Consider the following 15,605-nt stretch of genomic DNA (forward strand, 5'->3'; position numbering starts at 1 on the left):
ATTTACAATCAATACCCGACCCTACATGCTTTAATTGTAAATGCTGTTTTAGTCAATGTGACATTTCTCATGACATTGTAACCTTGTGCCCTAACTGACCGTCTGCCATCTGCTCTGGCACAGGGGTTGCCATGAGGAAATCCTTAGCAACATAAAGAATAAATATGGAAAAGTCCTCAAATCTCAGTCTCAACGTTTTCCTGTTTTTCTGTGCCCTGGCATGAACTAGACAAGGAATCAAGTGAATAGGTCTGTCATATGTGTCTTTAAATGAATCTTAACTGCAACAACAAAGGAGGGATATACACACGTGTTCAAAGGAAAGAAAACTACTAGGAGAAATTTCATTCAGATAAAACAATTGTTTTATTTCAAAATGTAATACATGTACAACACAAATATCACACAAATATACACATCTATAATTTCTCTATCTATAAATGCACTGCATTTGTTAAAGGCTTCACATTGGACACTGGTTTGTTCCATGCCTCTCACGGCATTCTCTCAAGCATAAATAGTCTCTTGTTATATAATGTTCTCCAGCATGATGAGAATGGTTCTGTTATGGCCTGCTTTTAGTGTTCCCTGAGTTTGTGGATGAGGAGTTCTGGTTCTGGTTCTTGCTGTTGTGTTTCACGGTCTTCTATCTGCGGTTCACCCTCAGAGAATCAACGCCTCGCATCTTCAGACAGTCTTTGCTATCCTTTATCTGGAAAAAAGAAAGCACATTTTTGGGGACAATTAATAAGTGAACAACTTCCAAATGGCACTGCATATCACCACAACCAACAACAACAACAAAACATAAACAACAGTATACAGTATATGGTAATAATGATGACAATGATGACAATGATAATAATGATGATGATGACAATGATAATAATGATGGCGATGCTGATATAGTATGAGCGCCACTGATTTAAGGTTACTTAAAGTGTATTACATAAATGTAATACTATTCTGTTATAAATGTGTATTGAATATTGCATTAGGCATACATTCAAATCAATTAAAAAACTTGTGCAAACAATGTACGTTTTCTTTTTACAAAATAATAGGCTATCCTATATATTTTAAATATTTAGTTCTTCAAAATGCTAATTACATGAAACAATGGCAGTGGAAGAAAGAGGCGTCATCTTGAGGAAACACCGATGAACAAATTCAATATCCTTGAATGAATTAAAACACATTGTAAAAGAAACGTTAAAGAAATAGTTAAATCACATTTATCAAATTTAGGGGTCGCGCTGACCCCTCAGTATGGGCATAATGACGCCTCGTGCGAAGATGGGGGAAATATTGTTTTACGTGCGAAGATGGGGGAAATATTATTTTACGCGCGAAGATTTCGATACAGAATAGAACAAATAATAATTTGGAAATGTCAATCAGTGTCAAATGTAAGTCTTCCAAAAACAAATAATTCCATATTACTTCCCAACAACGTGATAGGCAGGGCCTGTCTATAATTGGATTGCTATTTGCCTGACGTTCAGCCATGTTTTCAAGCTATTGTTTTCTTCACTGATCTAAACCTTTTCCACTTGAATTGTGGACAATATTTTTTTATAAAACGCATTGAATTACCCCTTTTCTTTGGTTGCTCAAACAGAAGGTGCAGATGGTGCGAGGCTGCTTTCCTCTGCTCTCTCCTTGCGCGTAAACCGCGCCAAGACAAGGTTGTCCATCTCCATTCCCGTCACGGAGCAGCAGGGTGTTGGCGAGGTGGGAGATGTAGCTTGATGCTAGGCGAAGCGTCTCAATCTTGGAGAGCTTTCTGTCCACTGGCTCAGTGGGTATTAGAGTCCGAAGTGCAGTAAATGCAGTGTTGACACTTTGGGTTCGGTCGCGCTCCCTGGCATTGGCTGCGTTCCGCTGTTTCACAATGACAACACTGCTGCCTCCCGACTTTAGAGAAATCCTCCGCCGTTTGTCCGCGGCTGCGCAGCATCCATAGCTCTGATCCGAGCTGCCGTCGCTCTCGCTGCGGTTCTCCTCGTCCTCGGACATCATACTCAGGTCCGGGTAGCTGATCAGATGAGTCGCAATTGGCCGCAGCATGGCAAAGGTCATCATCGAAATGTTTTGGGTCTGGGTCTCTAAAACGATGGCCCAAGAAAAAATAAGAGGAGCAAACAAATCCCTAAACGAATTAATCTTCTATGCATGCATCTTGGTGGCCTAATGTAGACTTGGCCTATGTCTAAAATAGGCCTAATGGTAGTTCCAAAACGAGTTTTAAATGTCTAGTTTTCCTCAGCCACGTGTTTTTTCAAAGTCTTGAGCATCTCATAGTCAGTGTACCGGCCCACATAGCTCTTATAGTTGGATGGGAGGAGTTGTTCAGTGCATGGAATGTTCAGCCTCCAATCGAGATGTAGGCCCTATAACCAGCCTATTGCAGACTACTACAGTAAATACGATCTATTTTTCATCATCTTATTTTTCAATTGCCTGTATTGTCTATTTAATTGGTTTTAATTGGATTTTAAAGTGTTTAATAATAATATAATTAATAGGTCTGTAATGATAGTAATACCATTTATTATTGTCAATAATAAGTAGCCTGGCAATTAATATTTTAATACAATAAGGTTGTTATAGTCATGCATGGTAAATGTATTATTATTATGCATATCACAGTTTAAAAGTACAATTTCTTTTGGTAACCCTTTACATTAAGGTACAATTTAAAGGTGGCTGTAAACGGTTTATATGTTGTCAACAGTAAAAAAAAAAAAAAGTATATGTATTTGATAGATCACTAATGAACCCTTATAGGCCTAATTAATTGTTTAAAATGAGGACAATAAAGATGGCACTGACTGAGAAGGTCAACATCTTATGAGTTCCAACCTTGCCATATAGTGACTTTTATCTTGTTTATCTTTACTTTTTTTGTACAGAAAGTTCATATGATTATCACATTTGACCGCCAAGCTCTTCTGGACATCATATCGCCAGTTTCACCTCAATTTTGAATTCAAATACGTCTTCAACTCCAAATCAGCTGTTCCACTGTTCATACTGGATCCTATTATTTGTTCTATGGGCTACCAAAACGCTGCAGGTGTAGACGCCGGAGATGAGGTGGAGTCCTAGTGAAATTTAGGCAAAGAGAAAACTGAACGGCGCTCCTCTCCGTTCTATTGGCAAATGTTCAGTCACTCGAGAATAAGATGGATGAGCTTCGTTCTAGTCTCCTATCAGAGAGACTTGAAAAGCAGCAATATTATGTCTTACTGAAACGTGGCTGAATGATGACGCTATGCACGTAGTACTCAGTGGATTCTCCATGCAGCCGCAGGATCAGACGCCGGCTTCGGGGTAGTCAAAAAGAGGTGGAGTGTGTTTTTTCATAAATAACAACTGGTGTTCTGCTTCAAGTGTGAAGGAGATCTCGAGCTTTTGCTCACCTGATGTAGAATACCTCATGGTAAGCTGCAGACCATTTTATCTACCAAGAGAGTTCGCATTCGTAATTATCACAGCTGTCTACATCGCCCCACAAGTCAATACCACTCTGACACTCAACAAACTGTATGGGGCCATAAAAAAAAACAAGAAACCGTTCACCGAGAGGCAGCGTTTCCGGTGGGTTAAGACTTTAACACGGGAAGACTTAAAACCGTCCTACCTCACTTTTACCAACACGTCTCCTGCGCCCCTAGGACTTCTAAAACTTTAGACCACTTTAATTCTACCCACAGAAACGCAAACAATGCCCTCCCTCATCCTCCCTTTGGCAAATCTGACCTTGACTCCATTCTTCTGCTTCCTGTTTACAAACAAAAGTTCAAACATTAAGTACCTGTGATGTGCTCAATACAGAAGTGGTCGGAAGAAGCTACAAGACAAGGCTACAAGACTGCTTTGCTAGTTCAGACTGTGATATGTTCTGGGATTCATTCGATAGCATTGAGGAGTTTACCATAACAGTCACAGGCTTCATCAATACGTGCATAGACAATGTTTTCCCCACAGTGACTATAAGAGCGTATCCAAATCAAAAACCATGGATTACAGGCAATATCCGAACTGGGCTAAAGGCTAGAGTTACCGCTTACAATGAACGAAAGACAGACATGGATACATACAAGAAAGCCCGCTACGACCTCTGACGAGACATCAAACATGCAAAAGGACAATATAGGAGGAAGGCTGAATCCTATTACACCGGCTCTGACGCTCATCGTATGTGGCAGGGCTTGCAGACGATAACGGGGGAAACAAAGGGAAACCCAGCCATGAGTTGTCCAGCGATGCAGAACTCCCAAACGAGCTAAATGCCTTTTATGCTCTCTTCGGGGAATATAACACTGTGCCTTGCATGAAAGCCCATGTTTTTATGGATGACTGTGTGATCTCGCTCTCCCTGTCCGATGTGAGCAAAACGTTTAAACAGGTTAACAATCACAAGGCCACCGGGTCAGACGGAATACCAGGGCACGTTCTCAAAGCATGCGCAGACCAGCTGTCAGGTGTCTTCACAGACATCATCAATCTGTCCTTGTCCCAGTCTGTAATCCCAACATGTTTCAACCTGACCACCATTGTCCATGTTCCCAAGAGCGCCAAGGTAACCTGCTTAAATTACTATTGCCCTGTAGCACTTGCATCTAAAATACTATGAAGTGGGCATAGAAAGGTTGGTCATTACACACATTAACACCATCATCCCAGACACCCTAGACCCACTCCAATTTGCAGACCGCCCCAACACTGCCCTCTCTCAACTGGATAAGAGGGGTAATAACTATGTAAAAATGCTCATAGACAACAGCTCAGTGTTCAACACCACAGTTCCCTCCAAGCTCATCACCAAGCTAGGGACCCTGGGACTGAACCCCTCCATCTGCAACTGGACCCTGGACTTCCTAACAGGCAGGTCCAAGGTGGCGAGGGTAGGCAACAACACCACCACGCTGACCCTCAATAAGGGGGCCCCTCAGGGGTGTGTGCTTAGTCCCCTCCTGTCCTCCCTGTCCACCCATGACTGTGTGGCCACGCACGACTCCAACACCATCATCAAGTTTGCTGACGACATGACGGTGCTATGCCTGATCACCGACGGCGATGAGTCAGTCTACAGGGAGGAGATCAGAGACTTAGCAATGTGTTGCCAGGACAACAAACTCTCCCTCAACTTCAGTAAGACTACAGAGTAGATGATAGATTATAGAAGAAAGAGGGGAGAGCATGTCCCCATCCACATTGACGGGGCTGTTGTGGAGTGGGTCGAGAGCTTCAAGTTCCTTGGCGTGCACATCACTAAAGACTTAACATGGTCCACACACACCCGCACAGTCATGAAGAGGGCACGGCAGGACCTTTTCCCCCTCAGGAGGCTGAAAATATTTGGTTTGGGCCCTCGGATCCTCAAAATGTTCTACAGTTTTGGATGGTCTATCAATATAGCCAGTCACTACAAAGATACAGGCATTCTTCCTAAGTCAGTTGCCGGAGAGAAAGGAAACCACTCAGGGAATTCAACGAGTCCAATGGTGACTTTAAAACACTTGAAGTTTAATGGCTGTGATAGAAGAAAACTGAGGATGGATCAACAACATTGTAGTTACTCCACAATAGTAACCTAAATGACAGAGTAAAAAGAAGGAAGCCTGTATGGAATAAAAAATATTCCAAAACATGCTTCCTGTTTGCAATAAGACACTAAAGTAAAACTGCAAAGAATGTATCAAAGAAATTAACTTCATGTCCTGAATACAAAGTGATATGTTTGGGGAAAATCTAACACAACACTGAGTACCACTCTTCATATTTTCAAGCATGGTGGCGGCTGCATTATGTTATGGGTATGCAGCTAAGCACAGCTAAGCATAAGAAAAATCCTAGAGGAAAATCTGGTTCAGTCTGCTTTCCAACAGATACTGGGAGATAAATTATCCTTCAGCAGGACAACCTAAAACACAAGGACAAATATACACTGGAGTTGGTTTCCAAGTGAACATTGAATGTTCCTGAGTGGCCTAGTTACAGTTTTGACTTAAATCGGCTTGAAAATCTACGGCAATACTTGAAAATGGCTGTCTAGCAATGATCAACAACCAAATTGACAGAGCTTGAAGAATTCATAAAATAAAAAGTTACAAATATTGTAGACTCCTGGTGTGCAGAGCTCTTAGAGACTTACCCAGAAAGACTCACAGCTGTACTCGATGCCAAAGGTGATTCTAACATTCAGGGTTGTGAATACTTATGTAAATGAGACATTTCGGTATTTTATTTTGAATAGATTTGCTAACATTTCTAAAAACCTGATTTCACTTTGTCATTATAGGGTATTATGTGTAGATGGTTAAGAGATTCCTCTTGTGTAACTATTTTACTTTAATTTGTATTATTATTTTTAAACTGCCTGGTTGGGAAAGGCTTGTAAGCAAGCATTTCACGGTAAAGTCTACACCAGTTGTATTCAGCGCATGGAACAAATTACATTTGATTTGATTCATTGTGTGACCTTTCACTTCGGTGCTTCCCAAAATGTGCAGCACTAAACCCATAATTTAGCTATCATCAAAACGATAATCACACAATTTAATCTAGGCTATTTATATTTATTGAATACTTACTTTTCTCCATTGATTATTTTGAGCTGAGATAGTTAAGAGAGGTTTACACATTTTTGAAGAGAGAAGAGAGAGGGAACGTGGTCCTGCGTGACTGGCATGTTTGTCTGAAGTTTATGGTCCTGTCATCCACTGAGGTTTGTTTTCTCACTGTCACAAACAGCTCCTGTAGGCCCAGTGGAATAAGCTGTAGTCAGTGAGGTGGAGAGGTCTGTCTTATGTCGAAGAGAACCCCCGCCCAAACCCTTCAAATTTGAGCCTCAAAATTTGCTAACACAATATAAATAATCTGTCACGAACGAACAATTAATTTAAAAAAACATGTAAACAGTTAATAAAACATTATTCATAAAAATAGGTATAGTCTGTATCAAGGACAAAATTCGATTCTTTCTTGGTGAACTTAAAAAAAAAAAAAAAGTGATTTCTTTCCTAAACCCCATCTCCCTCAGTAGCTAACATACCCTCACCCCATGCTGAGAGGGTTTTCTTGGGCGGTGGGAGAAAGTGAAGTGTTGAGTAAATAAACGTTGAGCAGATGTCCGACTGACCGTCCAGGGGTGAACCAGGGACACCCGTCCACTTTCTGGGGCCACCTTTGACAAAACAAAGTGAGGACTGAGGCAAATGGGTGCTAGCCTAGAAACCCTGACTTTAAAACAGCCACCAGTCACCAGGGCAGCTTTCACAAACATGTCCCCACCACCTCCTGCCTGCCAACCGACACATCAAACCACTGATATGTGCCTCAGCTGCATCAACAATGCTGATCCACCAGACATTCAAACCCACTATAAAGAAGCACTGACTGAGACCATTTTAAGTGTTATTTTAAGGACAGGGCACGACAAGTACAATGACACGAAATACGTTCTTACTTTACTATGACCTCATCAAGCCAAGTGGCACAGAATGCCTCTACAAAGTCCCTCCATTGACCCAAAATAAGTTTGTAAAAAAATATATATAATATGCTGTATACCATTCTGTAAATACACTCTTCTTCCTAAAGAGAATTGAAGCAGGGAATTGTACAGGGAGCACTAATTAATAGAGTAATTTATTATCCATGGAAATAATCCGCGGTAATTGACAAAAATAGTGAGGTGTTTGAAATATGCCTTAATTGTCAGCATGTGGGTTGGTTAAGAGATGCTTATGAACAACACACATTTTTCACAGGATTTCTCAAGGCTCTTAATGTCCATCCGGAGGAAGTGTTCCCATTTATCCATGGTGGTGAGGTGACAGCTCATTGGTTTCACCACCTGCAGAGGCCCCTGTTATTCAGCCGGGGAATAACATGGGAACTGAGAAGCAGCGTAGAGTCAGAAAGGAGGTAACCTCAAACTGTCAAAAATATATATTTCAGAGAGCATCCCTCACTACGTCTCACTGAACTCTATAAAAAGGGTCAGGCGTAGGAACCAACTAAAGATGGACAAAAGCCCATTCATGTGTAGTGTAGGATCTCAACATTGTTGTTGTTTTTGGAGATAAAGCAATACTATGGAGTGGGCATAGAAATGTAAGTATTGACTACAGAAGAGACCAACTACTTACTATATGTTTTAAGATAGAGATGTGACTTATCTTAAACTGTAAATACCCTACAACCACAGTTAAAAAAATCAGTTGACATTTGTAGTTTAAAATCAGTCTAATGTTCTAGTCAAGGCAGAATTATACATGAGTTTGCAATGCGGTCAAGAAGGCATTGGAAACACTGGTCTGGCATGAATTACACGCCTGTGGTGGCCAGCAGTCGGAAGGAATTCCTGATAGGGAGCCCTGGAGAGGCATAACCCCTCAGCCGAACAAACAGGGCTACATCCAAATGGCACCCTATTCCCTATATAGTGCACTCCTTTTGACCACAGCCCTATGGGCCCTGGTCAAACGGAGTGCACTATAGACCTATAGGAAATAGGGCGCCATTTAGGACACAGCTCAGGCCTCAAAAGGACTTGGACGTAATCCCTCCCTAAGTGGAACAAATGGGTGAGCTGGTTTACCGTCCGGAGGTCACTGATCACCTGTTTTATTGAGACTCACTCTGCAAGGCAATAAGGATCAAGAAGAGCAATTAAAGACTCCTGTTTGGAGTTGGGTACAAGGAGGAAAGGAGAAATTACATGGTTCTTAGAGGAACTTTTTTTATTTCACAACTGGAATGGATCATGTTGCAGACCCACCAGTGATCAAGAAGTTATCATAGAACACATGAACCACTGCATTACTAGAGATTACTAATTCAAAATGTATTGTTGGCTATTTAGAGCAAGAATGAGAAAGAATGGGACCACACTTTCTCTACATAAACACTTCCTTCAACTTTCCACCTGATCCACATATCGTTTATAAAACCTCAAAGATACAGCATCTAGCACCCATGGAATGAACCCCCTAAAGTAACAGGTGCAATCTCTAAAGGCCATGGACGTTAAGGAAAAAAATTATGAACAAGGATTTTGCGTGTCAAGAACCCTGTGAGGATATGGTTACTTCCAGGCAGTGAGGGAGCAACAGGAAATCGTCTCACACGCGACGATTATTTGGAGAAATTTAGTCCTTTAGATCTATTCAGCAAAAGCTGCCCCCAGTCTCCCTTCACTTCCTCCATGGCTGCAGAGGGAGGCGAAGAGGCAGGTCTGAGCTTGCAAAGACTAGAGATATGGATGGAGACCCTTATCTTGGTGTTTTATTATTTTTTATTTTTTCCTAGCCACCGTCCTTCTACACCTGCATTGCTTGCTGTTTGGGGTTTTAGGCTGGGTTTCTGTACAGCACTTTGAGATATCAGCTGATGTACGAAGGGCTATATACAGTGCCTTGCGAAAGTATTCGGCCCCCTTGAACTTTGCGACCTTTTGCCACATTTCAGGCTTCAAACATAAAGATATACAACTGTATTTTTTTGTGAAGAATCAACAACAAGTGGGACACAATCATGAAGTGGAATGACATTTATTGGACATTTCAAACTTTTTTAACAAATCAAAAACTGAAAAATTGGGCGTGCAAAATTATTCAGCCCCCTTAAGTTAATACTTTGTAGCACCACCTTTTGCTGCGATTACAGCTGTAAGTCGCTTGGGGTATGTCTCTATCAGTTTTGCACATCGAGAGACTGACATTTTTTCTCATTCCTCCTTGCAAAACAGCTCGAGCTCAGTGAGGTTGGATGGAGAGCATTTAGGAACAGCAGTTTTCAGTTCTTTCCACAGATTCTCGATTTGATTCAGGTTTGGACTTTGACTTGGCCATTCTAACACCTGGATATGTTTATTTTTGAACCATTCCATTGTAGATTTTGCTTTATGTTTTGGATCATTGTCTTGTTGGAAGACAAATCTCCGTCCCAGTCTCAGGTATTTTGCAGACTCCATCAGGTTTTCTTCCAGAATGGTCCTGTATTTGGCTCCATCCATCTTCCCATCAATTTTAACCATCTTCCCTGTCCCTGCTGAAGAAAAGCAGGCCCAAGCCATGATGCTGCCACCACCATGTTTGACAGTGGGGATGGTGTGTTCAGGGTGATGAGCTGTGTTGCTTTTACACCAAACATAATGTCATGCATTGTTGCCAAAAAGTTCAATTTTGGTTTCATCTGACCAGAGCACCTTCTTCCACATGTTTGGTGTGTCTCCCAGGTGGCTTGTGGCAAACTTTAAACGACACTTTTTATGGATATCTTTAAGAAATGGCTTTCTTCTTGCCACTCTTCCATAAAGGCCAGATTTGTGCAATATACGACTGATTGTTATCCTATGGACAGAGTCTCCCACCTCAGCTGTAGATCTCTGCAGTTCATCCAGAGTGATCATGGGCCTCTTGGCTGCATCTCTGATCAGTCTTCTCCTTGTATGAGCTGAAAGTTTAGAGGGACGGCCAGGTATTGGTAGATTTGCAGTGGTCTGATACTCCTTCCATTTCAATATTTTCGCTTGCACAGTGCTCCTTGGGATGTTTAAAGCTTGGGAAATCTTTTTGTATCCAAATCCGGCTTTAAACTTCTTCACAACAGTATCTCGGACCTGCCTGGTGTGTTCCTTGTTCTTCATGATGCTCTCTGCGCTTTTAACGGACCTCTGAGACTATCACAGTGCAGGTGCATTTATACGGAGACTTGATTACACACAGGTGGATTGTATTTATCCTCATTAGTCATTTAGGTCAACATTGGATCATTCAGAGATCCTCACTGAACTTCTGGAGAGAGTTTGCTGCACTGAAAGTAAAGGGGCTGAATAATTTTGCACGCCCAATTTTTCAGTTTTTGATTTGTTAAAAAAGTTTGAAATATCCAATAAATGTCATTCCACTTCATGATTGTGTCCCACTTGTTGTTGACTCTTCACAAAAAAATACAGTTTTATATCTTTATGTTTGAAGCCTGAAATGTGGCAAAAGGTCGCAAAGTTCAAGGGGGCCGAATACTTTCGCAAGGCACTGTAAATACATTTGATTTGATTTCGATGGTACTTCTTGGAGAAATGTTCTCTGGTCTGATGAAACAAAAAATATAACTGTTTGGCCATAATGACCATTGTTATGTTTGGAGGAAAAAGGGCGAGGCTTGCAAGCCGAAGAACACCATCCCAACCGTGAAGCACGGGGGTGACAGCATCATGTTGTGGGGGTGCTTTGCTGCAGGAGGGACTGGTGCACTTCACAAAATAGATGGCATCATGATTAAGTAAAATTAGGTGGATATATTGAAGCAACATCTCAAGACATCAATCAGGAAGTTAAAGCTTGGTCGCAAATGGGTCTTCCAAATGGACAAAGACCCCAAGCATACTTACAGAGTTGTGGCAAAATGGCTTAAGGACAACAAAGTCAAGGTATTGGAGTGGCCATCACAAAGCCCTGACCTCAATCCTATTGAAAATGTGTGGGCAGAACTGAAAAAGTGTGTGCGAGTAAGGAGGACTACAAAACTGACTCAGTTACACCAGCTCTGTCAGGAGGAATGGGCCAAAATTCATCCAACTTATTGTGGGAAGCTTATGGAAGGCTACCTGAAACGTTTGACACAAGTTAAACAATTTAAAGGCAATGCTACCAAATACCAATTGAGTCTATGTAAACTTCTGACCCACTGGGAATGTGATGAAAGAAATAAAAGCTTAAATAAATTATTCTCTCTACTATTATTCTGACATTTCACATTCTTAAAATAAACTGGTGATCCTAACTGGCCAAAGACAGGTCATTTTTACTGGGATTAAATGTCAGGAATTGTGAAAAACTGAGTTTAAATGTATTTGGCAAACTTCCGACTTCAACTGTACATAAACCTGCATACCAAAGTGATGCACTTCTTTGTTCTTGAAGAGACTATACTGAACTTTTTTCTCTAGAGATATACAGAACTATTGCCCCTAAATGGACATAAATAACATCCAGAAATGACCCCATTAGACAGAAATATGTCAAGACATATTTAGAAATCAAAGAGCAAAAGAAAAATGGGGCCTTGTTGTGAAGGTTTTCTTCCTTATGAATTCACCTTCGGCCACACATCCCCTGAGAAAGCTAAAAATACTCCTCATCCCTCGCCCACTATGGCAAACACAACCTAGAGGAGGTTACGAGGTTAACAAAAGGCGTCCTTTTTACAGACTTCGGTTGGCTGGGTAAGACCAATGGCCAGCCACAGAGAGGAAGGGGGCATGCATACCTCAAAATAGCATCCTGTAGTGTGGCGCGAGTTAATCCTGTTTTTAAAAAAACTATTTTTTCAGTAAGTCTGGAGCTTGGAGGCACTCTGTTCTTATGGAATCTGACCCTTGACATCTTCTTGTCATCCTGTCCATGAGCTCATATCACGGACTAATGGAGACGCAGGGCCATATTCTGACTTTAGATTTGTGTGGTTAACTCAGGTTTTCGTTCAAATCTTCCATTGACTTCAATAAATTATTTATGTCTTGTTGTTGACTTTACACTGTCTTTAATTGCATCATAATCATTTAACTTAACATTTACATTGCAGATAGAAACACCAGCCAGAATAGAATACAAGCAAGTTTACAACTTCAAATTAAGTTAATCTCTTCATGAATCTTTTTTTTAATTCTATACATGATGTATAATTGGGGCTATTTGTGTGTGGAAATATAATGTTCCAGCTTTCGGCGTCTAAAGTGATACATGAGGGAAATTAATTTAATGGCATGATATAAAACAGTCACATCTCCACCTGCTGGCCAGTACTTACAAACAATTATGACTGAAACCCCTGATCCCAATACACTGAGTGTACAAAACATTAGGAACACATCCCTAATATTGACTCCCCTTTTCTACTCAGAACAGCCTTAATTCGTCAGGGCATGGACTCTACAAGGTGTCAAAAGCATTCCACAGGGATGTTGGCCCATATTAATGCCAATGCTTCTCACAGTTGTGTCAAGTTAGCTGGATGTCCTTTGGGTGGTGGACCATTCTTGATACACACTGGAAACTGTTGAGCGTAAAAAAAAAACAGCAGCGTTGCAGTTCTTGACACACTCAAGTTGGTGCACCAGGCATCTACTACCACTTAAATATTTTGTTTTGCCCATTCACGCTCTAAATGGCACACATACACAACCCATGTCTCAATTGTCTCAAGGCTTAAAAATACTTCTTTAACCTGTCTCCTCCTCTTCATCTGCACTGATTGAAGTGGATTTAACAAGTGACATCAATAAGGGATCATAGCTTTCACCTGGTCAGTCTGTCTCATGGAAAGAGCAGGTGTTCCTAATGTTTTGTACACTCCGTGTAGAGTATACCCACATCTACAGTCCCCATACTGACTATGACTCAAAAACAGTCCTCAGTTAATTAAACATTTTTTTTTACCTTTATTTCACTAGGAACAAATTCTTATTTTCAACTGCCTTGTTCAGGGGCAGAACGACAGATTTGTACCTTGTCAGCTCAGGGATTTGAACTTGCAACCTTTTTGTTACTAGTACAACACTCTAACCGCTAGGCTACCCTACCGCCCCAACTTCAATGTAGGTCTGGGGTTGAAGAGCCCAAGTAAGTGCGTAGGTCTGCAACATTTGATTTGAAGATCTTTGCTGGAATGGTGTTCATTTTCAACCGTTTGTATGCCTCAAACCGGTGACAGCCTCCAAAGGAGTAGTAGTAATTCCCTCCTTCCCTGCCCTTGATCCAGAGTATATCAATAGGAGGAACAATGCTGATGTCTGTAGATTCCTATGAGGAAAAATAATAAGTGAGGATATTGTCGCACATTCTTACCTGCAATAAGACCAACCACACAGACAACCTTAAAGTAAGTTAAAATACGATTTTATTCAGCACTCTTGCTTGTCTGGTGAAAATGACCAAACAAATTAATGGCATTAATAATCTCAGACCGTGAACCAGAGGTATCAGTCTGATTGTCAGGCAATCTGCAGAGCTGCTTCCAGAACAAGATTCATGACGAAAAACGCTAACCTGCTTTTGATACATTAAACATGGAAAAAATGTAATTCCCCCTAGAGGGTTTAAGGCTTACAAATACTGTCAGATGTTTCCCAATCAACAAGATAATCTTCACAATGTTCTTGCTGCAATCTGTTTTAACATCAGCACTTATCTGAAATCTATGGTTTGATCTTGGCAGAAGTAGGACACATTTTTACCTGGATTGTACCCATAAGGCTCTGAACTTTGGACTCATCTAGTAGAGGAGGGATTGGTCGTATGATAACTTCCATTGGCACGTTATGAACTTCCTCGACGTTGTCCGAGTGAATAGACCTATTTTCAATGTTCTTCTCACTGTCCATTCTATTACGAGAGATGTTCAACTGTCTGATATGTAAACATGTGTGGTTTCCACTGCACCCACTCCTTAACAATCGAAATGTGTAATTTAGTTGGAGCCGTACGGTTTTGTAAACGAGGAAGTGGTGTAAACTCATGCGTAGTGGCGCATGCAGCTTTCCATTCGCCAACACCATTGTCGTAACCCAGGATATCACCGTTTCCAATGGGAACAGATTAGTCACAGTGAACATAACAAACAAGGAGGGGCGGAGTCAAGCACGAGCTAGCGATATTCTATTGGCGCGTTCTAGCATATTTTCATGTTTCCGTTAGGTAACGCCTACTCTGTGAAGTGCTCGTGTTCAATAACTAAATTCGCCCTGGCAAAGGGTAAAATCTACACAACTCTGTTCGTAACAGATTGTAGTTTTGGGACAGAAAACTGTATTGAGATTCAACGTTTCATTGATGAGAAAATTAACATTAATGTCGGGCACTCGGCTTCCTCTCATCACCATATTTGGTGAAATATCTGGATCATTGTTCTATCTGTGTCGCCAGTTTGTAGCACAATGAGCCAGATATTTTACAGGCTGTGTAAATGTGAATCATCCAGTTGGCGTTTCCACTCATTACCAAATATGGTGATGAGAGGAAGCCCAGTGGCCAGCATGCGAGAAGATGGATTTTGCACGACATTGTGCACATTTTCTCATTGAAGAAACATTTGATCTCCACACAGTTTTGTTGCCAAAATTACAAATTGTAGTAAACAGAGTGGACTGCGTTTTGTAGACTTTACACTTTTCCAAAGTTGAAAAAAAGTTGCGTTGTTTAGGAGTGTGAGGGAGAATTTAGTTTTTGCACACGCGCACTTTACAGTAGGCGTTCTCTAACGGAAATATGCAAATAAATGCTAGATCACACCAATAGGATCTCACTAGCTCGTGCTTGACTCTTCCAACCTTTTTGCTTGTTCCGGCCACTATGATTAATTTGTTCCCATTGTGACCAGAGCCTGTCGTTAATCTTGTGTCAGTTATTAAAAATATTTGCTTGTAGTCCTAAAACCCAGAAATTAGTTACTTCTGGTTCGTTCATCCATCCCTATGGGAAAAATGAATGGGAAAGAATAGGGTTTCTGAATAAATGCTAAAAATAAGGTCTGAGGTTAACACAGGTTTATGATATTTTATACGTGTTGTTCTATGAGGCACTAGCAGTCAA

General features: G+C 41.0%; 2 protein-coding genes across 2 annotated transcripts; both read right to left on the reverse strand.

Annotated features, from left to right (window-relative positions):
• Positions 1–347: 347 nt before the first annotated feature.
• Positions 348–2,749, reverse strand: tcf15 (transcription factor 15). The gene is made up of 2 exons (XM_021566163.3): positions 1,597–2,749; positions 348–712 (listed from the first exon to the last, which is right to left on the reverse strand). The coding sequence occupies exons 1-2, from the start codon at positions 2,083–2,085 to the stop codon at positions 647–649; spliced, it is 555 nt and encodes a 184-aa protein (XP_021421838.1). The 5' UTR covers positions 2,086–2,749; the 3' UTR covers positions 348–646.
• Positions 2,750–12,541: 9,792 nt separating this feature from the next.
• On the reverse strand, positions 12,542–14,618 carry srxn1 (sulfiredoxin 1 homolog (S. cerevisiae)). The gene is made up of 2 exons (XM_021566164.3): positions 14,252–14,618; positions 12,542–13,817 (listed from the first exon to the last, which is right to left on the reverse strand). Exons 1-2 carry the CDS (start codon positions 14,570–14,572, stop codon positions 13,608–13,610), a joined length of 531 nt encoding a protein of 176 aa, XP_021421839.3. The 5' UTR covers positions 14,573–14,618; the 3' UTR covers positions 12,542–13,607.
• Positions 14,619–15,605: the final 987 nt, after the last annotated feature.

Source organism: Oncorhynchus mykiss, chromosome 16 (genome assembly GCF_057628025.1).
Source record: "Oncorhynchus mykiss isolate SJ-2025 chromosome 16, ASM5762802v1, whole genome shotgun sequence".
NCBI classification, from domain to species: domain Eukaryota; kingdom Metazoa; phylum Chordata; class Actinopteri; order Salmoniformes; family Salmonidae; genus Oncorhynchus; species Oncorhynchus mykiss.

Coding starts and splice junctions, on each gene's coding strand:
- tcf15 (XM_021566163.3), bottom strand. CDS start 2,085: ATGATGACCTTTGCCATGCTGCGGCCAATTGCGACTCATCTGATCAGC. Junction 713..1,596: donor TGAGCAACCAAAGAAAAGGG/GTAATTCAATGC, acceptor TCTTTTTTCCAG/ATAAAGGATAGCAAAGACTG.
- srxn1 (XM_021566164.3), bottom strand. CDS start 14,572: ATGGTGTTGGCGAATGGAAAGCTGCATGCGCCACTACGCATGAGTTTA. Junction 13,818..14,251: donor GCCTTATGGGTACAATCCAG/GTAAAAATGTGT, acceptor TTTTCCTCATAG/GAATCTACAGACATCAGCAT.